The following is a 27,942-nucleotide window of genomic DNA, read 5'->3' as shown; positions in this document are numbered from 1 at the left end:
AATTACAATGCATGTAACAAAAACAGTAAAAGTATTTTTTTTAAAAGTTGATAGTTACAAATATGGTACGTAACAATTTTCTACTTTATTTCAGTACAATTTTCAACATACAGTCTACTATTTTTCAGGATATTTGAAGACTTAAAACAAAATTTCTCTAGACTACTTGCAAACAGTAAAATTTAAGTAAAATGCTTACATTCTTATTTGAAAACAAAAATCATGTAAAAAAATGGTGGGTGCAAGTTCCGTTCTCTGTTGCAATCTCACTTCAGATTTACTATTCCTAAAAAAAAAAAAAGAGAGAGAAAGATTAGCAAAGATATGAAGAATGAAAATGATCCAAAATAATCATTGTTCCTAAAAATTAAATAATTAACTAACTGGCCCACCAAACCCATACATAAGAAAATGTAAGAATCACTAACAAGTTGGAAATTTCTACCTTTTCTTCTTTGCGTCTGTCCTTCTTTTCTTCATTATTTTCCATGGTCTCTTCTTCATCTTCAACAATCCCGTCCCCTTGATATTTGTCATGAGTCCATTTTGGACTGCTACCTGATTTTTTGAAGTTAAAGCGCCCTCTGCCACGTTGAAAAGTACCACGACCTCTTCCTCTTTTGGCCCAATAATCCACACCATCATCTCTGTCATCATGCTACAGAAAGGTTAAAAACAATCATCAATGAAACGTCTTCCCTGTAAGGAAGATGATCATATCCCCAATCATAAGTCATGGTATAAATTGTCTGAAGATTGGGTAAATGAGATTGGTGCTGTTCTAAAACACAAAACAAAACCAATAAAACTGAACTTCTCAACAAAAACATACTCCATCATGAAAGCAAACAGTTACATCCTACTGCTTAGTAACCCAAGCATTTGAGAGCTGCCCAATTTTTTTGGAGAATCTCAACTGCTAAATTACTGCCAATTTTCAAAACTTTTACTTTTTTGCTTTCCGCTTTTATTTCAAAGTCCACTTATTAATCTACTGTGTATAAATGATAAAATAACCGATATTTTTCCCAAAAAAATTACCTGTCATAAACATGCGACAAAGCATAAAAATATTACATTATCAGTAACATTTACTAAATAAAACAGGTGATAAGAATTATAGTTTACATATAGCAACAGATTTTAAAAATCCTACTGAGATTTAAATCTAAATCAATGTGTATTACACATCAGTCTTCTTGGCAAGGAAACTTCACAAGCCAAATCATGATGGCGTGGTCCCTAGAGTAATATCTCAACTTCTTTCTTCTTCACTAACCTAAAATACTGCAGTTATTACAGCCCAACCTTAATTTTTCATTAACGGCATCCAAAAACAGATGTTCCCCAAGTTTCAAATTGTTCCTTTAATCAAAACATCTGCAAAATTGAAAAGTACTTGACTTTGTCGATAAGCAGAAGAGTATTACATCCCAAAGTACAAAACAAAAAGCCAAAGTTCTCCTGTAATGTAATTTAACTGCTGCCCACCTCAAACTTACTTTTAAGTTCGTACCTACAAAAATGGGAATGACACCCCTTTATGAGACAACAGGCATAATGCAAACAATGTTGCATACACTGTACACAAGTACAATCTACATACATAAGTACAACTTATGGAGTACTGATATTGATCAACTGTCCAAAAGTCACTAGAACTTTTTAAATACATAATATGAACACATTTTCAAAACATGCAATGTGCCTTTGTGCATATTCATGTAATACAGATCACCCTCCTGCATGACTTGAAAAGTTCACACATGTAATTAACAGACTATATGAAAGAGCCCTTACCCATTTCTAATAATCTAGCTTTATCAAACCAATAAAAGATAACTAGGCAGAGGTGTGCATGCCTCAAAGAATGAACTTAGGAACTGTCAAAATTGTAAATTTCAGTATGTCAGAAAGTTCAATTGTAAACCCAAAATAAACTCTTTTAAAATAGTCTGCCACTCAAAATAATATGCACACACAATTACATAATTTCAGGCTCCCTTTTGGTATTAACACAACTAACTCTATATAGCCTTTATGCTTTCTTGTTTGTGGTATTTACACAGTATTCCATGGATTTGTAGGAAGAAGCAAACAGCCATTGAAGCCAGAGGCATGGGTTTAAATCTTAACAGAAACTGTGTGACTTTACTTCCTCATTTAAAAAAACCAGAGATAGCCTTGAAGGAACACAGATGATCTGTAAAAAAGTGCCCAGCCCAGTGCCTGACAAGCAAGCAATCAATGGTGGTGATAATGTTTATATGGTGCTTATTACTCATCTAATTCTCACAACCCTGTAAAATACTGTTACTAACCCCATTTTAGATATAAAGAAATTGAGGCACAGAGAAAGTGAGTAACTTGCCCAAGGCCACCGAGTCAATCTTTTCCACTGCCCCTTATGCCCATCATCCACAGAATACGTTTTCTAGGTATCTTGGTGACAGTAAATAGTTACCATATGAGGTAGCTAAGAGCTGAAACAGAAAAAGCAGTGGCAAAGCTAGACACTACAGTTAAACTAGCAATTACTTTTAAATATACAATCATCTGAAATTAAAGAAAACAAAAGCTCCAAGATCACACTGTATTTTTCAGAGGGTATCCTGGCAGCTACCTAAGCGACATTTTGATGCTAAGCATACTAACTTTTTTATTTTATTTTATTTTTTTAAGTATTTGTTTTTATTTATTTATGGCTGTGTTGGGTCTTTCGTTTCTGTGCGAGGGCTTTCTCTAGTTGTGGCAAGCGGGGGCCACTCTTCATCGTGGTGCGCGGGCCTCTATCGCGGCCTCTCTTGTTGCGGAGCACAGGCTCCAGACGCACAGGCTCAGTAATTGTGGCGCGCGGGCCCAGCTACTCCGCAGCACGTGGGATCCTCCCAGACCAGGGCTCGAACCCGTGTCCCCTGCATTGGCAGGCAGATTCTCAACCACTACGCCACCAGGGAAGCCCCACTTTTTTATTTTATTTTTTTCGCCGCACCAAGAGGCATGCGAGATCTTAGTTCCCTGACTAGGGATTGAACCCATGCCCCCTGCAGTAAAACCACGGAGTCCTAACCACTGGACCGCCAGGGAAGTCCCTAAGGATACTAACTCTTAATCCTCAAATACTTACATCCAAGATTTTAGTCTTATTACAGACTAATTAAAATTAGTTACTTCATAGATGACAAAGAGGATGTTAGATATTTATAATACACAGCCAACAATATGTTAACAAAGGAGGCCATATCAGAACCAAGACCTTCTGAATCCTCTGATCTCTTCTCTATAGAATGATCAAGTTTCAAAGAGTGAATTTATTAAAGGGCCAACCCAAACATCCTTTCCCACAAGGGATTTTCTCTTCCTCAGATGACATCAACTCAACATGGAGAACTTGCCCATTTTAGTACTTCCCCACTTGCTCCAACTCTTCACATACTCTCACCTCTCCAGAGAATTTCAGGTTCTGAAGACTATTATCTTTCCTGGAATACTTATTATTGAACACATTACCTTGTCTTTGCATAAATCAAACTTCTGAGAAGGAAAATTTCAGATTAAGAATGCAACAAATCTTACTACTAAGAATGCAACAAATCTTACTACTACTCAGTACTAGAGGAAAAATGATACGAGCTTTAAGAACCTTCTGGAGCCCAAGGCATGGGTTCAAATCCTGACCCCACTCCTACTGGCCATGTACCTTTGGTCAAGCTGCTCAATCTCTGTACCTCTGCGTTTTTCATCTATACAAGTGGAATAATGACCTTACCTCAAAAGGACTTCATAAGCATGAAACTAAATTCATATATGTAAAACACTTAGAATGGTGCCTAGCATAGTATATGCTCAATAAATGCTATCCATTATTATTACTAAGTATTAAATGTTTCATTACTGTGGACAAAATTTCCATGTTTGTCAAAACCTAGGGGAATCTATAATTTTCAATTTCATTTAGTCTCAAAATTTTTTAAGTATTTCTATTCTCAACACCAGCTGTCTGAAAAGTCAGACCTATTCAGACTACGCAAAATATTTAAATTCCCAGGTAAAAACCAGAGTTGTCATTCCAATAGCTCATTAAGAACAAAAATAATTAATTTTGGAAACTGATTTATAAGAAAAAATGTGATGTGTTAAGTTTACTTCTAGTGAACATTAGTCTGTGACAAATGCACGTGTATGTCTATATTTATATAGAAATGGAGATTTTAAAATATAACCCAGAATAGCAACATATAAAATGTTAAATAACACTCTTCTTAATTAGTGCAACTAACGCCTAGCTATATGCCAATAAAAAATAATTATGTCCCAATTTAAGACAAAAACTATGATACTGGAGACTGAAAGAACACCATAGAAAAATGAAGGTCTGGCCTAACTTAAATATTCGTAAAATGTTTAAGGGTGCCAAACAATTACTATCTACTTGTTCACCTCTCATTTCCCTCTTAACTTTTTGTCCTTTCACATTTGCTCTATTTGTCTGGCATTTTTACAATCACTCACTCCTCACCCCACCTTCGCAAGGTTGGCCTTTTAACCTCTTCTGACTGGGTGATCTTACTGTGGCTTTGTGACTATATGATGGCTCCTAGACTTTTTTCTCTCTAGATCTGCATTAGCAACTGCCTACTGCACATTTCCACTTAATTTCTGCCCGGCACTTCAATAACAGAACTTAATCTTCACCTCAAATTAGCTGCTTTCCCCTTTATTCCCTATCTTTGAGAGATTCCATCTTCTCACTACCAACACCCAACTAGTGGCTCCCTGAATAAGCCTTCATAAATGTTCCTTAAACTCTTCTCAAACCTATAGCCCCTTAGTTCAAACAATTATTTCCCGGATCTGTTTGTCACAACCATGCTTTTCCAAACTCTGCTTAACATCCAAATTTATTAAAGTATTATGGCCTTCCAAAATGTGGCTCCTGCTTTTTCTTAACTTTCCCAAACTTAAACCAATCACCTAGCCATCTGAGTATTGGAGTTCTCTATTTAAGGATGTTTCACTCCTGCTTTCTTAGAGTACACCTGCTCATCTTTTAAGCTCAAGATTCAATCCAAAATCGTCTACGAAGTCTCTCCTAATCAGTATCTCCTTTGCAATAATCCACCATTTCCTCCTTGGGAGGAAATCCACCATATGTATTTAGAATGTTCTCCATTACTAGGTCTCTTAAGCCAAGAATTGAAATCATATTTATCTTTCCATCCACAGCATAAACAGCAGTCTATTCATAAATTCTTAAATCAAAAAGGAGATAGGTCTTTTAAACTTTTCTGTAACTGAATAAAATGCCTTTCACTTTCCAGACTGTCAACTCAAGCATAAATTTCTCCTCATAGGAACATATGTTGTGCAAACATTATGCTTAACTTTTTCAGACTCTTGGTCATTAAAGTACTCCAAAAAGAGGCAAATGGAAATTAATTTTTGAAACAGCTACAATGCTCATTCTTCAAACAAAATATACATCTACTTCAGAATACAGCTCTATAGCTCTAATTTAGCTGATGGCATGGTCATTCAGGTTTATTCAAATATATTCACAAAAAGCCAAATGAAAGACACATTTCTATATAATCCAGTACTATTTTCCTCCTGGCTTTGACAAAACAATTAGTCTTCAGAAATAGTCTCTAAAACATGACTTCCCTGAGAAGCTATAACAAAGATGAGTATTCTGGTAACAGTTTTTGGTATTTTCTCAAGTTTCTATAATACAGGGAAAAAACCCTCTTCTCCCATGCCAAGGTGCAGAAAATTTCCATCATTACCTAGAGAATCTTTCAGGATCCACCTCCTCTGGCTTCATCCCTTATAAAACTACTTCAGAGAGAAGAGCATCACAAGGAAGCACTAAATTAATGTGTATCTAGCAACTTTTCCATAATGTAATTTTTCATCTTCCTTTTACTCCAATAAAAGTTAACAGCCTCTTGAGAACCCTAATTACATGTACTGTGAAAGAATTCTTCTCCTTGTCTTTCAATTAAACAAATAGCTGCGATGATGAAAAGTAAATCTTAATGAGAAGCTTCTACAACTTTTACCGTCTTATAGACAGATACGAAACAAGTTACTGTTCTTCTCTGAATGTGGCTATCAAATCAGGTATATTTTTACTTTACCCTGATCAGCCCATAGGTGATATCAATAAAGTATAAACAGGACTAAAGGGACCCACATTTTCAAAACTTCAAAATCATCTGGGTAATGATTTGTTTTAAAAGTTTCCTATATGATGGTGAAATCTTCTCATAGTAGTGGATACCTGTACTCAAATGTATTCACCCAGTATGCTTTGAAAATTAATGCAAACCAAATAAATAGAGATTTCTAACACCCACCAAGAAGTACTTCTTGCTCTTTGGGGTATATTCTGGATCCCATTCCTCTTCCTTCGGTCTCTTTTGAAAAGTAGTATTTGAGTTGTTTGGACCAGTATTTGTCCCAGCAAAAACTCCTCTGGCTCTTCCTCTGCCTCTAATTCGAAACTGATTAACATTAACAAAGTTGTTTAGTAATGAAATCAAGAGGTATTAAGTTACATGCAAACTCTAATTTTACTGCAGTAACAAAAAACATTCCCTAATTTCTTTCCTAAATCTCAACTTCATGGCCACTGAGGCCAGTAAGGAGGCAAAAAATTCTGCCTACTGAAAGCTGAGTAGCTTAAGAAGAAATGCAGTCAACCTAATTAGTTGACAGTGCAGTCAGAATACTGCACTTTCAAGGCCTGAACTAAAATTTTTAAATAATCAAGTTGGTTTGTTTCCCTTCTACTAGTCAAAAGAATTGTCTAATTCCTAACACTAACATCCCAAGTATTCAACTACACCTATCACCATATAGGCAAAGCTCTTCTCTTTCCCAAATGATCTAATTAGTGAACCCCACTAATAACCAACTGGATACTTGCTCAAGGTAGGAATCTGAATCTAGAAATTAAAGAGTCAAGAAGATGCACTACTATGAAGTCATTAAATTAACAATTGTAACAAATTTATGGAAACATGGGAATAATGCATATGCTATGTAGAATAAAAAAATAAGATAATTTCTATGATTGATACACGGATAAACAAGAACTTGAAGAAAATAGGCAAAAATGAAAATAGCTGTCAATACAGAGATGAACATATGGATTTTTTTGTTTGTTTCAAGACATTTTTTTCAAGAACTAAGTGATTAAAGAAATGGATCTCAATCATTAACTTTGCTTGACTCTTGGGTCTCTAAGCACTATGTACAGTTACTGATTCCAATGTTAAGAAAAGTTATCTAGTTTATATAAATGCTTCTAAATCTCAAAATGGCATTTTATTTTTTTAAAATCAGGCAAAAACATTTTTTACTTCATATACAAAGAAAGCATCATCCCAGCTCCAGCCCTTCCTCACTCCCCCTAAATGGCATTTCTTAATGACGATATATCAAATACCATTTTATTTTTCAAGCCTATAGGAGTAATGACTCACACAACAGACAATGTCTAAAACGTATATTTTACTTTCCTTATGTATAGTACTCTTAAGTAAAGTTCTACCAAATGATCAAAGATAATTTTATTACTTACAAAGGTTCCTCGTGGTCGGCTAACTCCTCCAAAGCCTGAGTATTCTTTCAGTTCATGGTGAGTTTTAAATTCTTCTTCTCTTTCCTTCTTACTCTCCTTTTCTTCTCGAGAACTGGGAGAAGAAGGTGATGCTGAAGAGGATGAAGATCGAGAATGATCTTGCTCTCTACTTTTATGTTTACTGCAAAATAAAGGAAACAAAAAATGTGTGCTATTTTTAAAAAAGATAAAAAGACCCTGTTGAATCTTACAATAAGAGGAATATTTTTCAAGACAAAAAAACTATCCCCTATTAAAATTATTATGCAACTAAAATGATTGGGTGTTAAACTTTGACATAGTCTGTTTCCATTCTCCTTCCATATTTGTTTTACATCACTACTGAAAAACATGGTATGACATGCCAGTTAGAAACTAGCAGTCTGGAAACGTCAAGAATAAGGTTCAGTTCTTCAATATTTTTAACTTATTTTTATTTTAAGGAAAGGAAGAGAAGAGTAGGAAAAAGTAAGAATGGTCTTAAGGCCATGTTTCAAAATGAATGCAGTTTGTACACCCTGGGTGAGAACAGTTGATATCGTTTAGGCCATAACTCCGTTATTGAAATAAAAAAAGCATATGACATTACAAATACCAGTCATAAATTAAAAAACACAAGTAAAATCCACCATTTACCTAATGAACAGCAAGGAAAACAATTATCTATAATACTTCTTAGTATTCCTATTATTTATTTGACTCTATGATGATCAATTTTACATGATTCTAATGCAACACCCGAAAAGGTCATACCTGCGATAACTCTTACCACTTCTAACAGTATCCATGGAAACATTACTTTGAAAATTGCCATTTCAAAAAAACTAGTCCTTCCTCCCCCCCATCTCTCCCATGTTAAACCACTAGACATCAGTTTAAAATTCTTGTACTCTGGGTGTTATGAGTTGAAAAAGTGCGGAATCAAGCATAACGAACCAAAGTTCTTACACAAACTGTTTCTAGAAATGCACTGCATTGAAGTCCAACCTCCTGATGTAGCCTGGATAATAGGACACATTAATTTGTCATTTTTTTTTTCAGTGTTAGCTTGCTATTCCAAAGTTTTTGTCCTCATCCACCATAAGCCGTGTAAAAGACAAATATATTTTTGCTGTAAAACAAATAATTTTAATTGTTTAAATTTAAACATTCGATTACACAGTCAAAATTGAAAGCAATTAAGCTGACAATTATTAAAGGCTAATTAGAAGCTAAAACCTAACTCAGACAGTTTTAACAATTACCTGTCATCTTTGTAAGATTTGTATTCCTTGTAATCTTTTGGAGTTTTTTCCTGCTTTCTTGATCCACTGGATTCCCTGGAGCCCTTGGAATCCCCCCGTTCTTTACTTCTTTCTTTTCTCCGACGGTCAATGTCATGCCGAAGATCAGCAGAATCACACCTTAATTTTTTATCTCCCTATAAAAGACAGATGTAAAATACAGATTTCAGGGAAACAATAGGGAAAAAAATACATATATATGTCGTGTATGTATGCATGTGTGTGTGTGTGTGTGTGTGTGTGTGTGTGTGTATACATATATATATATATATACACATACACACGACCAAATTTTATGCCAGTTTCTAAGCTGGCATTTTAGTATCAGAAAAGAATGAATAACATACTACTTCCATACTTAGTTTTCTTTAAAAATGTACTTGATGTTTTCACTAAACATTTGTGTACACAAGTATAATGAGACTGGGGAAATTATTAAAAGGTAATCATCTTGAAAATGTCGTAGTATGTCAATGCTTTTTGTTCAAAGCAATTCATAATAAACTTTCATACAGTAAAATGATACAATTATTTTTCCACTCAGCACATCCTCATTATCATCCCTCATCCTTCAAAATGGTTTTTTATATAGTTTAACAATGATAGAGGTTATACTCAGTTGTGGGTGTAGCCATCTGCCTATAAAGTTAAGGGATCCTAAAGTAATGGTTCTCATTATTTAAACCTCGTTGTCATCAAGCTCTTCCCATATAATTTGACCAACCCAATAAAAACCACTTCAAAAGTTAAGTATTCTGTAATTTCCGTAACATGCAAGTGTAATATGATTAATGAAACCAACTGAGGTTGAACAAGGGTAGAAACAAAGCCAGAAAGATATTATTCCCAATCCTGTACTCAGTATCTGGGCCATATACTGCCCTTTCTCAATTCAGGTATTGCAACGGACATTAGTTTAACTGGGTCACAATTCACCTCCTTCTTGTTCCATTGCTTTTTCAAATACTATATAATTTAGGAAGATGGAAAAGAGGCATCTAGGAATGAAGAAAAATTATACATCAGTAAGATGCTAAGCAATGTGGACATCCTTGCTAGTATTCAACAATAAGAAGTACTTACTCTGGGAAGTCTAGCTATAATGTTCATAAACATTCATAAAACTATAAATATATCTCCAAATGATACCAGCTACTCACCTATTTGCTCCCACTGTAACAAGAAAAATCTAATCAAGAGCAAAAACCTTCCTATTCACCTAGTAATACATTATTACCAAGTCCACAAGTAACAAGATTAAGTGAAAGTATTTTGTAAAGGCCAAACTATATATATACACATATATATACACATACATATATATATATATATATATAAACTATATAGTACTACATATGTTAATTGTTCACTCAGATAGGAAGATAAAGGATAAAAAGCAATGTCATATCCTCTTGTCCTTCCATTAGTTACCACTATTTTCCCTCCTCTCGATCAGAATCGGTCTGAGTAACCAAGAGAGAAGGAAGATACTCTGTCAGAGTACAAGAATAGACTAAATTGTGGGCAAAACAAAATTAACCAACACTGAACCCAAGGTATTGCAAGTAAAAGCCAAAATTAGCATTCACTTCTCAGAATCTGGTTTTCCAAGATTAATGTGCCCCATGCAAAGTCCTAAGCTCTAAATTTCTTATCTAATGAATTAATAGCATGCCTAATTAAAATGGTTATATATTACAACCATTAATAACAGCTTCTAGTAATAAAAATGCCAATGTTTTCATAACATCCCAATTATTCAACTCTGCAAAACAGATGTAGTCTCACTCTTCCTATTAGGAAACCAATGTCCAAGAAGCTAATTACTTTCCTAATATCACAGAGACAGTACTCGGTGATGGCCAGAATTGGAACCAAGCAATACGCTTCCAAGCTCCCTAGCTTTTTCACTACAACAGACAGTTGCTCCCTTTTAACCTTGCTCCAGATTTCAACTAGACTTTTATGGACTGTCATATAATCTACCTAGAAAATGTCAATTTCAAATTATCAATTAATCAGAGTCCCTTAACGACTGAATTCCATACTCAGAGTCCCCCGACCCCAACGCCAGTCATTCCAGTCATTCACAGACTCCTTTCTCAAGTTTAAAAGCATTCTTCCCCCCAATCCACAAAAACAGTGACACAGTTTTTGTTCCAAATATTCATTTGTAAACCAGTTCTTAGAATGCTTATTTCTTAGTCCAGATCAAAAATGCCCAGTAGCATGGAGACTACTTCTTGTTCTCTCTGTGAAGAACCTAGAGATGTTAATTTAGGCACACATAAATCAAGGAATATTTATTCTGGCTCATCCATTTCACCTCTAACAGAAACCCTAATATAATTTGTATCTTTGCTTTTATAATTTTCCTTTGTCTACTCATTGATTCTTTGCCCTTTTCTTAGAACTAGTTTCTTCATTTCAGTAGCATTTAAAAAAATTATTCTTGGTTTAACTTAGATATATAGTACAGTGTCAGCTTAATTTCTTCTAGGAAAATACACCATACACACTACCATAAATATATACATAATGTATTTACAAGTTACAGACAGATGATATCCATGAACATTTTGCCTAAACAGACTATGCTTATTAGTACAATATCATTAACTAAGCTGAAGTTAACATGAGAAAAAAAAAAAAAAAAAAAGGTCCATTCAAAACATACCTTTTGATTTTCTTCTTTAAAAACTCTCTCTTCCCCTGCTAAACGGGTGTGCTTCCTCAGGGCACTTGGAGAGATGTCAATTCTCCTTAATGTAAAATAAAGTCTATTTGTAGTCACATTAACTTTATGGTTCCACAAATTCCTAAAATTGTCCCTTTTTGTAAAGAAAATACTAGACAGTTGTTTCTCTCCCAGTTGTCTAATTTAGCAAAGCAAGATTATTAATCTAATTCCTAATAATTAAGAAATAAAAACTATATTTATTAGAAATGAATTAAAATGCTTCAACCAAATTTTTATATATAAATGAAGCCTGACCTTTTAAGATATCAAGCTTACTTTAACCACCAAAAAAGGGAAAACATGTTTTGATTAAATTGGATGTTATCATTTTAAGTGTTAATCATCATACAATTATAATACATTGTGTATCAATGAATATACAAATAGGATTATTTGTTCTTAAGTATCTCCAGTATTTTTACAGATTCAGTAGATCTTTAGTTTTATTCTGTGCCTCTCCTTGCCTTTTTAAGCTAGTGTCAGTTTCATCTTCTCAGTGCCTCTTCACCAGTGACCACCAAAACCATACCTACTTTGTATTAAGCACCGAATTAGATACTTTATAATCAATACTGTCACCACCACCCTGCACTGTCAGTAAAACAGGCACTGTTATTCTTGTTTGTAGATGGGAAAAACTAATGTTAAGAGATTAAATAACTTTTTTATCACAACGCAATTAAGTGAAAGAGCAAGGACTGGAACATAACCGTCTGACGTCAACGTTCACGATCTTTTCATGAAAAACAATTCTACCTTTCACCAAGCATTTTTATTTTACAAACTTACTGGAAGTAAATCGAATTCAAGCGTTACTTACTCTAGGCATCCAACCCCCTCCCAACATACAAATGTGGTAACTATTTAATTCCATACTGGCAAGTGATAAGAATTAGTATTTTAAGTTCCAACAACCAGTTTAAACCAAATAAAACTGAAAATTAAGAAGAAACAGTAAATTACAAACTTTTCAAGATTGGAAATATATTTATTCAAGCTATAAATCAAAGTTCATTTGTGTCATGACATCCATGTAGTTCCATATATCTTGTCTATAGTTCCAACATAAACTTGTTTAAACAGTGTCTTCCTATCAAAACATCATCTTTACACGCCCAGTATACATTACCTGTGTATCTCAGGGCTCTTTTGCCGGGCACTATGTTCTTCAGTGGCTTTCTGATACGAAGTGAACCTCTCGTTTAGGGTCACTGCAGCTGATTTGAAGTATTGCTCTGTTGATTTAGGAGAAACACTGCCCAGTTAGATATCTTTTCTTTTAAGAGGGATTTTCATTTGTGACAGAAGGGCATGTAGCAGGTGAAAAGAAAATAAAAATACTCAAGAAACCTAGCAGAAGAGAACCAAGTGTTACAAAGAACTCCTACCCTGTCCCTTGTACTTCTTGTACCTCAACAGGTAACTGATGCAAAGTTCCTCACAGGTCCCTGTCAATATTGCATATAGTCCAAGAACAATAAATATATTAAATTGAGTCTCTAATTCCATTTCAATAATGCACTACACTTCCTCAAACAGAACAAAAAGGAACAATAATATGTGAACGTCCTTAAGCCTTGCCAATATGAACCAATGAAGTTAACGTCAAGTAATCATTTGCAGAAAACAAAAAACGCTACGATAACTACACAGCTAGTTTTAGTAAGCTGATCAAAGTATTTCAGCAAGAACTATGTTGACAACAAAAACTGGATTTAAGAAAAAACTGAATACTGCCATTTCAATTGGAAAAATATTTTTTAAATCAATTACTCCAAAACTCTGGCATCTTGGCAAACCTGACAGCACATTTGATATTATTGTCTTGTCTTTCTTTCAACAACTTTAAAATTAGTAATAGCAATACTGATTAGTTTTTAAACCATTTCAAAATATGCTGTAGATGTAATATAGAAAGACGTATAAAGTCATGAAATGTTACATTATGAAGCAAGCTATCTGCTTAACAGGTCAACATACATCTGTGTCAACTTACCGCCCAATATCCAGCACATGTCTCATAACCAATCATTAAAACTTGAAACGGCCACTACAAGGGTAGTGCCTCAATCATAATTCCATGAAACCCAGGAATTTGAGCTAGCAACTCAGTTTTTATGCCATTTTTGCCAGGAAGACAGAAGATTCAACTTTGCCTGTATCTTTCAACAGCTATTTTACTTTGAAACATGGATTTGCCATTTCAAAACATATTCCAGGACCTAGTTACAATGAAAAAGAAAACATCACTGGGCATTTTCAGCTCTATATTAAGTAAGAGCTGTTCAGATCGGTTGCACAATACGAATAATGAAACATAACTACAGTTTTTAAAAAAAAAAAAAAAAAAAGAAAGAAAACGAAAAAGGAAAAATTTTATCAAAACCTGATCTCAAAATTCACCAATAAATTGTAAAATGTGGAGACAGGTCAAAAAAAGGTGAAAAAAGAAAAAATGTTAACGTTTCATATTCTATGCACCACAGTAATATGGTCATAAACTGGTTCACAAACCTAGTTATAGCCAAATAACAAAACTCTTTTGTTACTATGTTTAAATAATTACAGTCAAAAAGAAATTCATTAACTAGTCACTGTTTTGAAATATCAAATGCATAAAGAATTTGCTAAAGGCAAGTTTCAGCTATTATGAGTTGTTCTCACATCCAAAGACAAACTTCAAAAAACGGCTTTTCAGAGCAACAGCCATGGAGATTCCTGGGTAAGAAACTATTTCAAAGTAAACTGCCTTTCAAACACAAAACCAAAATAATAAAAACAAGATCTATTTGCCCAAAAAGTCACATGCTAAAACCTCTGAAAATTATTAGTAACTTTGAAACTAAAACTACATACTAGTGAAAATAGAACATCACTACTCAGTTGAAATGAACACCCTTATCAACCCTAGGACCTAAAGAAATGTCATAATTATTATCCTAATCAGTCACTATTCACAGAATCACTACTTATCCAACATACTTATAAATTTCTTGAACTTTTTTCCCCTTTAAAAATCCTAATAACGTTTTTTCTGGTTTATTTATCATATAAAAAAGCCAAATGTTGTAACAAGTTAACTAATACAAAATTAACACAGGAAATTAATACTGTTTTTCCCCACTGGTTTCAAGTTCCTTTAAAAGTTAAAAAGAAATTCTTAATAAATAATAGTAACGATACTGCCCCACTTTGTTATAAATCCATGCCAAGAGTACATTAATACAAGTCACACGCATGCAATCAAAGATAATCTGTAAGCACCCTGCACTTCAAATATAGTATTACGGTACATTTCAAAAAGACTTTTAGCATTGTATAAATCTACGTCATGTTTTATCATGATACAGATTTTTAGGGTATGTTTTAATTCTATTTAGCATTTTAATCACTTTATTAAATATTAAAAATCACTTTATTAAATAGGTCTTAACGTTAACCAGACTGTTATCTCTTTCATGTACTGCTATTTTTCCAAAAATTTAATAGCCTACATATACTTGCTAGCCCTGGGGTGCATTAATCATTACACACAGCTGTTCATTTTTTTACTTGCAAGAGAAATTTAATTCCCGATAAGAAACATACTAAACATACCTTTAACATGATGAACCAAGGACACAATGTGTTGAATAAATGACTCTGAAGTGCTTTTGCTGGCCTGTGGCAACTTAATGTGGTCAAAGATGGATCGGAATTCTTGCTCCTTCTTGACAGAATGGACAAGTGTACTAGCAAGTAGCCTGTCTTTAGTCAAGGAAGCAGGTCTGGAGCATATCGGTAACAGACACATACAAACAAAATATACCATTGGTTTGAATATGAAAATGGGAAGTACATTCAGAAAATAATTAACTGGATTATTAACTAACCACCCACAGATTATTAGGTATCAATGTGGATTACCTGTTAGAATCATCAAGAGGAACAGGTGCCATTTTGAGTTTGACTTCAGGACGATGAGAATCACTGGCTATCATTTTGATCCTAAGTGGGCTCTCCTCTCTGAAGGTAGACTTTTCTCGTGCATCCAGATTCTTGTGTAGAGGGGGACTGTAATCAAAGAGGTCTTTGAGCTTTTCAGACTTTACCTGCTCAGGTGACTGAGTTTCTTTCTTTACTGTTATTCTCTCAGAATTTTTGTCGTCTTCCTTGTGCTTATCTTTTGTAGTGCTAGGCCTTTCCACTACATATCCAGTCTCTTTAAGTTTATAATTTTTTTCTTCTCTAAATCCATCACTTTCTCTATTGCCTTTCAACGAAACTTTGGACTTGTACTTGGGTCCTTCCTCCTCAGTATTCCGGTGAGATGTAGTAGCAAAATTTTTACCCTGATCTGCAAGAACTGACTTCCTGAACTGTCTATAATCCTCTGTCTCCTCTGTGTCATCCCCTTCTGAATCATTAAACTTTTGTTTTCCAGACTCTTTATCACTGAAGTAATCTAGAGCTTCCTGATCTTCCCATTCTCCCTCTGCCCTCCCTTTCTCTGATCCTTTCTCCTTTGGAGCCTCTTTATCCCTGGTATTACCCCTATCAAGCAGGAATACTCTAGACTCTTCATCTGTGAACCTGTGAATAAGCAAAGAAGAGGATGGTAACTCTGGATTGCATTCATTGCAGATCACTTGCATACTTAATTGAGCTTCCCAATATCACAGGACCAGTAATAAGAGGAAAAAATCCTACTGAAGAGTGCTTTTTCAGATTCCACTTTTAAAAAGCATTAAAAGCATCCATACAGCTTACGTACTGAGTTTTTAAATAAATTTACATATCAGACTTCCTAAAGTTTAAAATAAGTAAAGCCATTCTCAAAAACCTGTTGTATTTATAGTCCACAATTCTGCACTAACAAATCCAAATTTCCACAGAGATTCTAGAACATACAACACAGCTTAATTTCTGAGGCTAAGAACCACTAATAAACAATATACTTATCTATTAAAATTCTACTTATGATTATACTCAAAATCTCAGACTATTTCACCTATCTAATATAAATAAGAGTTCAAAAAAGTGGACTTCAAGGTAATTAATACTAGATATTTAATAGTCTATCTAGATCACAAAATAGTTCATATATACTTTGCAGTAGAAAATGATGACTTCCGGCAATATTAAGTAGAAACTATGTATCAGTTCAATAAGAAAATTAATTTTAGATTGTATAGCACTAAACCATAAATAGCATGCTTGCAGTATTCCCTCATTTGTAAGTCAATCACACTACCTTAGCAACCCATTTTCATTAAGCTTTTTAGTAATCTTTAGCAATGCTTGAAATTAGAATTCAAACCAAGTATCTCTTTGAAATGTTTACTTGAGTAAGAAATACCGTTTATCATCTTTTCTACAGTCAGGCAGATTCGTTAAAAACTGGCAGCTGGACTGTTTATAATACCACACAAGAACATGTAATATAACTGCATTATTTATGTAGGTCACATTATAATGGTAAAGAGAACAAAATAAGCTAACACTTATAAAATTAATCTGTTTTTACAACATGTTAACCATTAGTTATATTTTTTTACTGTTTTTACAACATGTTAACCATTAGTTATGCTTTATGCTACTCAATTTCTCACTTATATTCTGAATTCTGGACTAAAAATGGATAAAATGAAAAGGAGGAATACGAATTAGCTTCATAAACATTTATTAGAACACTTCACTTCCAAAGTTAACAACATGTAAGTAAAAACAACTTGGTATTATCTCATAAAGAAAAAAGTCATGAGTAAAAATAGCTAAATACACATCACAATGCAATCTTTAGTCTTAAAATCCAAAAAGAATTCAAAGAACAGAAGTATTAATATTATAATCTAAATTCTCTTAGTTCTTACCTTTTTAAGAATTTTCCTGTCTTCGCAGTTTCCTGATCTCCACCATCAGGATAAAATGAGGATCGTCCCCTAGCCTCATCTCTTGGAGCATTCTGTGGTGTGATTGTCTTTGCAGGGCTTCTTCGTGAAGGGATGTGATGAATTGGACTATTCTGAGAAGGACTGTATCTACTAGATCCATTTCCAACAGAACCAGACCCAGACCTTTCAGGACTATGCTGAATGGAATGTGAATGCTGAGAGGGGGTGTTTTTTGCAGAGTGTACTGTACTGAGCATGGGGGCATCAGAGCAAGATGAACTCTGACTAGGTGGTGTAGCAATTGGTGAAGGACTATGGGGTGATCTGGGACTATTATCATATGCTGAAAGGCCAGGCCAAATATCACCAGATGTGGCTGATTTATTAAACTCATCAATAGATTCAGATGGGTCATGTTCAAATGTATCTTTCGGTTCCTCCTGTGATTTGTTTTTCAAAGGACTCTCTTCTTGGGGCTCCCCTTCAGCTTTTTTGGTTTGTTTTTCCTGAGACCCTCGTCTTTTAGAGACAGGAGACTTGCTATATGGGGACGAAGAACGAGAAGAGGATGATCTTGGAGACCTAGATGATCTATATGACCGGCGAGATCTGCTTCGGGATCTTTGAGAAGAAACGGATCTTCTTTTTGGACTCCTGGAACGTGAACGACCTCGTCTAGGACTCCTGGAGTGTCTTCTATTCCAAACAGGTCTATATCCACCTCGATGATATCTACCTCCTCCTCCTTGATAATACCCTCTACCCCTTCCTCTGTACCCATAAGGTCGTCTCATTCCTCTATTATTTCTGTAATCTCGGCGATAATCTCTAGAATACATGCGATCCCTACTACGAGATCTTGAATATGTCCTGGAACGAGACCTAGAACTAAAAATGAAATAAATATCAATGCAAGAAAAATAAACTATTACATCCTACAATCCCAAATACTTCTGATTGAATATAACATGTAAATAAAGTGTCAAAGCCAAAAATGTATTTTTTTTAAAAAAGCCCTCATTTATACAAAAGTAAAAGTTTACTGTTTTCAATGAAGAAAATCTCAATTCTAAGATAAATATTGAGAAAATAAAGGACTTAGGAATGAAGGCACAGAAAACAGGGGAAAAAATTGACAACCAACAATAGGACACACTAACAAATTACAGTACCTTTATGCAGGCACTTAAAGTGATAGTGTTAAAAGAAAATGTAATGCCATGGAAGATATTCACCAGTGAAATACCATTGGCTAAATGCATGCATAATAAGAAGTTAGGCCTAGAAAAATAGCACAGGAAAATCATAAACAAGTATTAATTCGTAATGAAATTATGGTCACTTTTATTTTCAACTTGTGGTCTCTATTTTCTATGCTACTTAAAGAAAGACAACCAGAGTTCATCATTTTTAAACAAAAGAATAAACCTATTGAGACCTCACAGTCAGAAATCAGAAACTATGAAACAGTATGCAAAGACTGCTTACTGCCAAATAATTCTTACATTATCCAATTCATCTCTTAACATTACGGCAGTTCCCGCTTATCTGTGGGAAATACATTCCAAGACCCCCACTGAACTAACTCTAAAACAAGGATAACAGTAGATCCATTCACAGGGTTCTTTGAGAATAAAACACGTTAATGAATGTAACACTCTGTGTAAGCACTTCCTAAGTATTAGCTGATATGATTATTACCATTATTTAAGGAATTAAAAGCACAGTAATTCACCTGTATCTCTTCTTTCTTGAGTGTGATCTTGATCTTGATCGTGAACTAGACTGTGATCTAGACTTTGATCTTGAAGAATGTGATCTAGAATTGGAGCGACCCATTTCTTTTCTCCTAGACAAATGAGAGAGCGAAAAAGGTTAAAATCACAATACAAGTGAAGAAGTTTCAATTATTTAACTTATTTTCAGATACAAATTGAATTTACAAGACATAAGTTTCTCAAAGGATATTACTCATCATTATTCATGAGTACTAAGACAGTCAATTATCCCTAACTAAAACTGTATTTTCACCTGCATGACAGGTACTGTATAGTGAAGACACAACAGAAGATTTCTATGGACTGCCCCACCTATGTGCCTCAATCCAAAAAGGCAGCAGCTGCAGAAGCCAGAAAGAGCAATGATATCAGACTACAGCAGCATGTTAGATGTTATTCCATGCCCAATACAAATGCCTACCTCTCCTGTAAAAAAGATAAATAACATCAGAGTATTACAGATAATGAACCTGAAAAAGAGAAAATAAAAGTGGCATAATACTAAAAAAAATAGAATAAACCTACCCGACTGCCATCATAAGTGCTTTATGGCCTTGAAATGGGACTAAATTGACCACTCCATGTATACAATACTGCTTGGAATGGTGATGGATAGTCTCCTAGTAGAATAAAGGTCACTAAGTCTGAACAGCTGGAGCCATGGCTCTGCTTTCAATAGTCGTGACTGCAGAATAAAAATGGACTTATGTGACAATGCCTAGTTCACCCTGTAGCCTTCTGGTGAGAAGATGAAAAAGGATAAAAGATGAATAAACTGAAGAGACTGCTGCAAGAAAGAGATAATTTGGAACTACAAGAAAAAGAGAACTTGGGCACCCGTATTCTAACTTTTCTAAACACTGCCTAGTATCTAATACAATAATCAGACCTCACAGAAATCAGCAACAGGACTAAATGATTTATAAGATCTACTCTTCACAAAATTAAACACATACATATGCCTCCCAACTTTATTCCTGCTACACTATTTCCAAATTTCCACTAACTTATACAAAATAAGTAATTTTTTTCCATAAAAATCAACTCACTAAACTTTCTTAATAGCCTGCAATTGCCATATATTTAAACCATTTCTCCTAACACCAAAATGTTTTAAGGCACTTATTTGACCTACCTAGACTTTGCTCAGTATTATGAAATAGTATTCGAAAGTACTAAGATGAGCTGAATTATAGAGGAGACAATGATGTCGGCATACTTCCTCACCAAAAAACCACATAAATGACAAATTCAAGGGGTGTCAAATATTTATTTCAAAACAAAACATATCTATCTTCAAAGAGACAAATACCAGCTTTGTCTTCTCTCACTCTTAATTCCAAGTAAGTTAAGAAATACATAAAGACAGTACTCTCCTCAGCGTTGTAGTGAGGATTAAACAAGTTGATACACGTAATATACTTAATATAATGCTTAGCACATAATAAGCAATCAACTTTAATTACCTTAACATGCACATAAGGGGAAAAAAGCTAAGTCACAGAACTCCTCTTGCATGCATAAAGGAGATAGTTAAATAAGCAGAGTTATTTTGTCTTGTTTTATTTTTAAATAACTTAGTGTGTTCTGAGTCTTTAAGCAGATGTGTTTATAGAAGTAGAAGCAGGCACACAACCTAGAAGCAGAAGAGATAACAATCTTTTCCTTAAAACTAACTTTTAAAATCTGGCTTACTTCATACAAGCCACCAGAAAACCCCCAAGAGCTTCAGACCACATCACTTTTAATCAGTCTAAATCATGAGTTCAGAAGTCACACTTTCTTAAATAAGCCAAAACTGAAAACTAGAAAAAAGGATATTATTTACCTTGGGTTTTATGCAGGATCAAGCAGTGAAGTGAAGTCTTTGAAATACTGTAAAATTCTTCCTGGAGAGAATGTTCTGAGAAATTAAATTCTAAATTCAAACTCCTAGCAAAGATAAAAAAAAATATGAATTTGAATTATGGTAAATTAAAAATTCACTGTTTACAAGGCATCACACTCAACACTGCAATAAACTCTTAATAAGGCACTAAATATTTCATGGAATGGGAAACTGATTCAGGAAATAAATTTTTAACCACAAAAGCTTAAAGGAACTTAACTTTTTTTGTTTCAATCAGAACGCAGCAGTGCATCATGAAACTGAAGCACCTTTAATTCAAACACCTGAATTCTAATTTTAGCAATTTGGGCTTTAGAAAACAGAAGCTATGCTGTCATCCTATCAGAAAATTCCAAAGTGGCTGGCGTAAGTGGCCATCTTGGTATATCAAAACATGTCATGTATCTATAGTTAGTATTCATAATGCTATAGTTTATAACTTAACTACAATATGAGTTTATTTTAGTGCTCTGCTATTTATCTTATTCTCTCCTGGTCACTTCCTTTCATACAGTTTGGTTTCATTTGAAGCTGGTTTTTTAAATTCATGTAACAGCCATCACAGTTAATTCTAATTTTGTGCCTAAAAGCAATTTGATACATGTACAGATGTTCCAATAAAAGAACAGCCAGTAGATGAAACAAATATCTATTGGAAGCCAATGTTCTTCCTAATTTACCATTACTATGCAAATAAATTTAAATTCTGCACAGACTATTAAGCAGTTTCAGTATTTACTGAAAAACTTAGCCTAATGAATAACATTCAGTGATTATCAATTATGTGCAAAGAACAGTCAAAAAACACTAGGGGAGCAGAAACTAAACAATGTAACATCGTACATGCCTATACTCAAGGAATTCATAAACCAACCTGAATGAAAAAAAAACAATATGAAAATCTGTGAATCTTACCAAGTTATCAATCCAATGAAAAATGAATGAAAATGAAAATACAAAGTAGAAGAAATTAAAATTAAACTGGTAAATCAAGAAAATGTCCCCTAAATACCCATGGCCCTACAGCTGAGGGGATTAAGAGATCTGAGCTTTCAGATAGGAAGGAGGAATAGGAACTTAGCAACTAAGGGAAATACACCAAAATAAAAATTAGCAAAAACAAAAGGTCATGAATACAGAAACAAAAAGATTTCTAAAGTCCTTGCATGTTTAGTTTTAAAAATATCAAATCCCCCAAGTGGGCAGAGGAAAACTCTCATCATCTAAATTGGTGCGTTGTTATGAAACTTTATGCTGACCTAGAAGTCCAATACTACTGATTCACTGCTGGAAGTGATACAAGGCTCATTTTAGCTAACACTTCCCTCAAACAATCCTAAAAGGCTAATTTTAATTTCTATATATCCAGAGAAGAACCAACTGCCAAATCTCTCTTTACTCCAAGTGATGATTTTCTGAAGTTCCAAGAAAACATACACTAGAAATAGCAGTGAGGAAGAAGGGGCTGTAGGCTGTTAGACTAGTAGATTAGCTATACATTTTTGTTCACAATCTATGAATATATTCTGAAATATTCATACCAAGAACTCAATGATCATATATAAAATGTCACACAATATACTTAATATATAATGTAGATTATATTGATATTTAATAATATATTAATATTTAAGACAGTACAAAGACTGTAATCTGCTCCTCTATTTTTTTTTTTAATGAAATCTATGTACAAAAGCACTGTGCTAAATATTATGGGAGACATAACTGTAAAAGGTCCCTGCCCTCCCAAAAACTAAAGAGGAACAGAAATCAACAAATTACAGCAAATTAAACTACCAACCAACCATGTGCCCAGAACTGTGCTAGGTGACTTTAAATAAAATCACCTGATTTAATCCTCATAATCTTATAAACTACATATTTAACCCCATCTTTCAGATGAATTTAAGCTTTCAAAATTCATATGAATTTACAACAAAGGTGCCTATCACAAGCCAGGCACAACTATTCTAGTGTAGGAAATATAGCACTTTAAGTGAGACATTAAGTTCCCTACTCTCTTGGAGCTTATGTTCAAGCTAGGGGAAGAGAGAAAACAAAAAAGTGATGTGTCAAGAGGCGAAGAGCAGGACTACTACGGTGGGTCCTTGAACCGTGTTTAAAGAGGTAACAGTTAAGCTAAGCTTAGACAAGGAACATTGCAAAGACCCAAGAAAATAAAAACATTCTAGGCAAAGGACACAAACGTAGCAAATTCAGGACAAAAAGACCAGTAAGAAGGTTCAGGCGCTGTGATCAAGGAGAGAGTATAAGATAAAACAGGAGAGACAGGAAAGGACCAAATCAAATAGCATCCAGTAAGTAGGCCACAGTAAAGAGTCTAGATTTTATTCTAACTGTAATGGGAAGGCCCTGGAAAGTCTGATCAGGGAAGTCACACCATATTATTTAAGATGGCTGCTGGGTAGAGCATGAACAACTTGGAGAGAACAACATGGAGACAAACTAGAAGGTTGAAGTTCAATATAATGGTTGCCTGGATAAAGTGGTAGCAATAAAGAAAGAAAAAAGAAGCAAATCCAGAATCTGGTTTGGAAGTACATAAAGTCAACAGTACTTGCTCACAGATTGTTAGTGGTATGAAGCACAGAGAATTGAAAAAAAAGAAAAATAGAAAAAGAAAAATCAACGGTGCCCCTAAATTCTAAGTTTTGGGCTCAAGTATCTGGAAGAAATGCAAATTTGGGGTCAAAAACAGGAGATTTGTTTGCCCTTTTAGGCTGCCCATGGTCACAGACTGTAAAAAGTTAATCCAGAATTTGACCAAGATCTCCTGTGCTCTCTCCGATACCCTGACAGGTGCCTGACGTGGCCATAACCTACATATATAATTCAAAATGTCAAATCAATCTTCCCTCTATTCTAAACAAGATCACTTACTAACACACTGTAAAAAGAGAGAATAAAGTGCTTCATGCACCTTTATCCAAATGATTCACCAACCAGTTAAGAACACAAGAGAATGAGTCAGGCTTTATTTTTTTAAATAAAGTTCTTAAAGAGAGTTCCCTGGTGGCCTAGTGGTTAGGATTCTGGGCTTTCACTGATGTGGCCCAGTTTAATCCCTGGTCAGGGAACTGAGATCCCTCAAGCCATGGAGCAGGTCCAAAAATAAATAAAAGTTCTTAAATATCTTAACAGAGTTTATCGTTTATGGAATAATACATAATGATCAGCTAGAACACAAGTGATGGAAAGCACAAAGACAACTGGGCTCAACAAAATACACAAGTTGAAGCTCCTCCAGAAGAGATTCTTTAGGTTACCCTATCAAGCATACTTGAGTCTTAATTTTAGCATACTCAGGGAATTTGAGCTCCAGATTTTTGTAAACAAATTATTGCTATTCACATCTTTAATAATCCTAAAATTAATATCCCATGACTCTTACTCCAACTGACTAGGTTCAAAATTCTGACTTGACCATTAACTAGCTGTCCAACACTGGACAAATTACCTTAATCTCTTCCAGCTTCAGTTTCCACATTTATAAAATAAGGTTAATTACAATACTTACTCATAGCTTTAAAATTAACAAACTGAACTAATAAATGTAAGCAACTTAAAGTTTGGCACATGGTATGCACTCAAATGTTAACTATCATTATTGGTAAACCTGGTCTGTGACAGTCTTAACTGCAGTTTATTAATTTTGCTTCAAATGATTACTATATTTAAGTTTGATATTTTTGATATGGCATTAACCAGCATTATTAAAAAGAAATTTTGCTTTAAAACACTCCAGAAAAAATGAATTTGAAGAATAGATATATGTATATGTATAACTGAATCACTTTGCTGTACACCTGAAACACAACAGTTAATCACCTATATGCCAATATGAAATAAAAATTTTTAAAAAACAGAGAAAAACAAATAATATTAAAATTGGTAAATGCTGATAATTATTAAACCTAGATGATAACAGTTCACTATTCTCTCGACTTTGTGCTTGAAAATTTCCACAAGTAAAAGCTTTAAAAAATGATAGGTTTAGCTGCAAATTTTTAGTTCTTTGTCCAGCTCCTTGTCAGCCTGCTTTAAAAAAAAAACAAAAACGCATAGAACTGAGAAAAAGAAAGAATACCTTCATTCTAGACCAGGGTGTGCCAATCCCTGGTTCATGTAGCCCTAAAAAGTTTTCTACCTTTTTTGGCCTCCACCTAGTATAAGGAGAAATACTGGATCAAGTAAAATTAAAGAGTTTGAAAATTCCAAAATAACACACAAATGTAGGCCTGTATTATTACTACATTAATGTTTGTAGATTGTTTTTTTCCAGCCCTGGGGACAAATAAAACATTAAATACTTAAGACTGCGACATAATAGTGATGACCATTGTTTAAGAAACTGGAGTTGAAAAATAAACAAATTCCTAACCTACAACTATAACCTAAACATTTACACTTACTACCCAGAGATAAGTTGGACTTCTTGATTCCCTTACCTACTTCTTGTTATTTAATAAATCACTGTAAATTACACAGTAGAATTCAGCTAGTGGTCGACTAATGATTTTGAATGTAGCTTCTGGAAACTCCCAATCCAAAGCTCTATGTAGAACTGAAAAGACTTTCTTCATTTCTGTAAGTCGTGACTCACATAGTTAATCTAGTACAGCTAGCTGCCCACATAAGTCATTCAATAAACTCAACTAGACCTGAGCCTACCAAGTGACAAGTTTTTACAGGTCTATTTCCAAGTCCTAAAATACTATTGTTCTTCCAAGTCAAGAATCAGCTCTACCTAAAAAATTTCCTTGGCCACCATTTTAATTATCTGAATCAAGGGGGATTTCAATGTTTACCACAATGTATCAGTGAAAGTGTGGTATTTTTTTACAAAAGCTAACTGCCATCAGTAAACAGGCTTTATTTAGGTTGTTCACCTAAAGTGAGATCCTTCGATTCGATTACTTACCCTAAATTGGCTAGGATCACATAATAATGCAAATAAACTGGTAGTGGTTTTTCCTATGTAAAGGTTCTTTATTGTCTGACCTGCAGCCCAACCCTTCTTTTCAACTACAGTCCAATCGGAAGGAAAATTCACATTGAGAGAGAAATTCTGTTTTGCTTTTTAATACCAAAAAAATTTTAAAGGCGCTGCTGCAAAGAGATACAAGTCTGAAGCAGCTAATCTCTGTACATCATTTTTGGTCATATCTGCCTCCACCTTTAGTCTCAGTTTTTTCAATTCTAAAATGCTTTATTAAAAAAAAAATTTTGATGTCGAAAAGTAGCTGCCAGTACTGCTGCTTGATTCTGACGAGATAAACCTTAAAAGTAAATAAAGCCAACTACGGACTTAAAATGAGGGCAAAGTCCTTAACCTCAACTCACCACTCCCCTCCATGTATACCACCAACTGTACCAATCACGGCTGCAACATTTCTAACGAGGTACAAGGGGCTGAAACTCTCGCAGAAAGGACGTGGCTTCGCGGGTACCACACAACTGCCCTTTAGGCCCGGGGGTGGCGGGGCCGTTCCATCGACTAAGGCCCGCTGCCCAAACTAGGAAACCGTGATTGGGCACCAACTCCTACAGTCAAGAGTGCACTTTCGCTTCAAAGCAGAGTTACCAGGGGGACCCGATTAGATTAGCCCCGAAGAAAATTTTCCCGCAACCCCGAAGGCCGGAGGCGGATGCCGGGGTCTGAAGAGCGGAACAGGATCCTAAGACAAAGTAGGGTAACCAAAATAAGGCGTAAACCGACTGGGAGCGTGAAGCTGGGGAAAAGGAGTTGAAACGACGCGGAAAGGGGTTAGCTAACCTACCCAAAGCACTATGCTGCACGTCAGTGATCCTATCAAAGCCCCAAAGGCCGGGAAGAAAGGTGGCGATTCCAGCGAAGGAGAGGCGAACACAAGTTGTACCTCGGGCCGCCTCAGGGGCCGTAGGCGGCGGCGGGAGGGAGGAGGAAACGCGCGTGCGCGAGGCGAGCGCTCAGTCGGGCGCGCACAGAGGTCCTGGCTGAGAAAATGGGGGAAAGGTTGAAGATAGAGATCTGCGCAAGCGCATGAGAAGGCCGCGCGGTCTGTGGGTTTCGAGCCAGGCTCGACGCCGCGCGCGCGCGCGCGCGCGCGCACACACCGTTCTCGCTGCTCACCCCACCCCCACCTTTTCGGGCCGTAGTGCCTCGAAAACCTGAGGAAAGCTGACCGGGAAACGCATAAATAACGGCGCAACGTCTCCTGGGTTCTCCTGTCGCCGCCAACCCGCCACTACCAACAAAAGATTCAACAATATTCATTCCTCCTCGACATACACTGCCCTTTGAGTGATTTGAATGCAACGCAAGGCCTACCTGACACGCCGAAGCACGGTTCCCGGGACTTATCTCCCTTGTAACTACACCGCGACCATTTCCCGACTCAAGCACGGGAGGAAAACCATAGAGGTATCTTCGACGCGCGAGCTCCTCTCCGTCACTTCCGATTTGGGGCGTGGCCTCCGGTGCCGCTAAATATATGGGCAGGCCCCGCCCACCCCTCCGCCCTAAACCGGCTCCCTGGCCGCTAAAAAGATGTTTCCTGAGGCTTTCTGGGAAGTCGCGTGGTTAGTCTCGCGTGATGATCTGGCGGCCCCGCCTTCCGGCCTTTAGCAGCCGCCTCCGCCAGGGTGGCGGTAGACGGCGGGCGGGGTCTTTTCGCTCGGCCGTGAGGTCGGCGGTCCACACGGTTGGGTACGCTGGCCTCTCTGCCTTGCGTTGAGGGAACCCTCCGGCCT

At 35.5% G+C, this 27,942-nt stretch overlaps 1 protein-coding gene across 3 annotated transcripts; it reads right to left on the bottom strand.

The window, feature by feature from the left end:
• Positions 1 to 61: 61 nt before the first annotated feature.
• On the bottom strand, positions 62 to 27,638 carry BCLAF1 (BCL2 associated transcription factor 1). Of its 3 annotated transcripts, XM_061206947.1 has the most exons (13): positions 27,521 to 27,638; positions 21,130 to 21,233; positions 19,259 to 19,372; positions 17,503 to 18,411; positions 15,557 to 16,222; positions 15,248 to 15,417; positions 12,780 to 12,885; positions 11,588 to 11,672; positions 8,872 to 9,047; positions 7,589 to 7,769; positions 6,360 to 6,506; positions 446 to 658; positions 62 to 286 (listed from the first exon to the last, which is right to left on the bottom strand). In XM_061206947.1, exons 3-13 carry the CDS (start codon positions 19,360 to 19,362, stop codon positions 281 to 283), a joined length of 2,763 nt encoding a protein of 920 aa, XP_061062930.1. In that variant the 5' UTR covers positions 19,363 to 19,372; positions 21,130 to 21,233; positions 27,521 to 27,638; the 3' UTR covers positions 62 to 280. The 3 variants fall into 3 exon arrangements, 2 of the variants coding, with proteins under 2 accessions (XP_061062930.1, XP_061062931.1); XM_061206948.1 differs by lacking the exon at positions 6,360 to 6,506; XR_009702831.1 differs by lacking the exons at positions 62 to 286; positions 446 to 658; positions 6,360 to 6,506 and adding an exon at positions 8,576 to 8,738 and having other exon boundaries at positions 7,698 to 7,769.
• Positions 27,639 to 27,942: the final 304 nt, after the last annotated feature.

The sequence above is a fragment of the Eubalaena glacialis genome, chromosome 12, assembly GCF_028564815.1.
Source record: "Eubalaena glacialis isolate mEubGla1 chromosome 12, mEubGla1.1.hap2.+ XY, whole genome shotgun sequence".
NCBI lineage: Eukaryota > Metazoa > Chordata > Mammalia > Artiodactyla > Balaenidae > Eubalaena > Eubalaena glacialis.
This window is presented reverse-complemented; position numbering and strand designations above follow the sequence as displayed.

What these genes read in the sequence shown, in the direction of transcription:
- BCLAF1 (XM_061206947.1), bottom strand. Translation starts at nt 19,362, where the DNA reads ATGGGTCGCTCCAATTCTAGATCACATTCTTCAAGATCAAAGTCTAGA. An exon ending in CCTCTTGATGATTCTAACAG is followed by an intron (nt 15,418 to 15,556) that starts GTAATCCACATT and finishes GATATGCTCCAG; the next exon opens with ACCTGCTTCCTTGACTAAAG. An exon ending in TTAAAGAAGAAAATCAAAAG is followed by an intron (nt 9,048 to 11,587) that starts GTATGTTTTGAA and finishes TGTCTTTTATAG; the next exon opens with GGAGATAAAAAATTAAGGTG.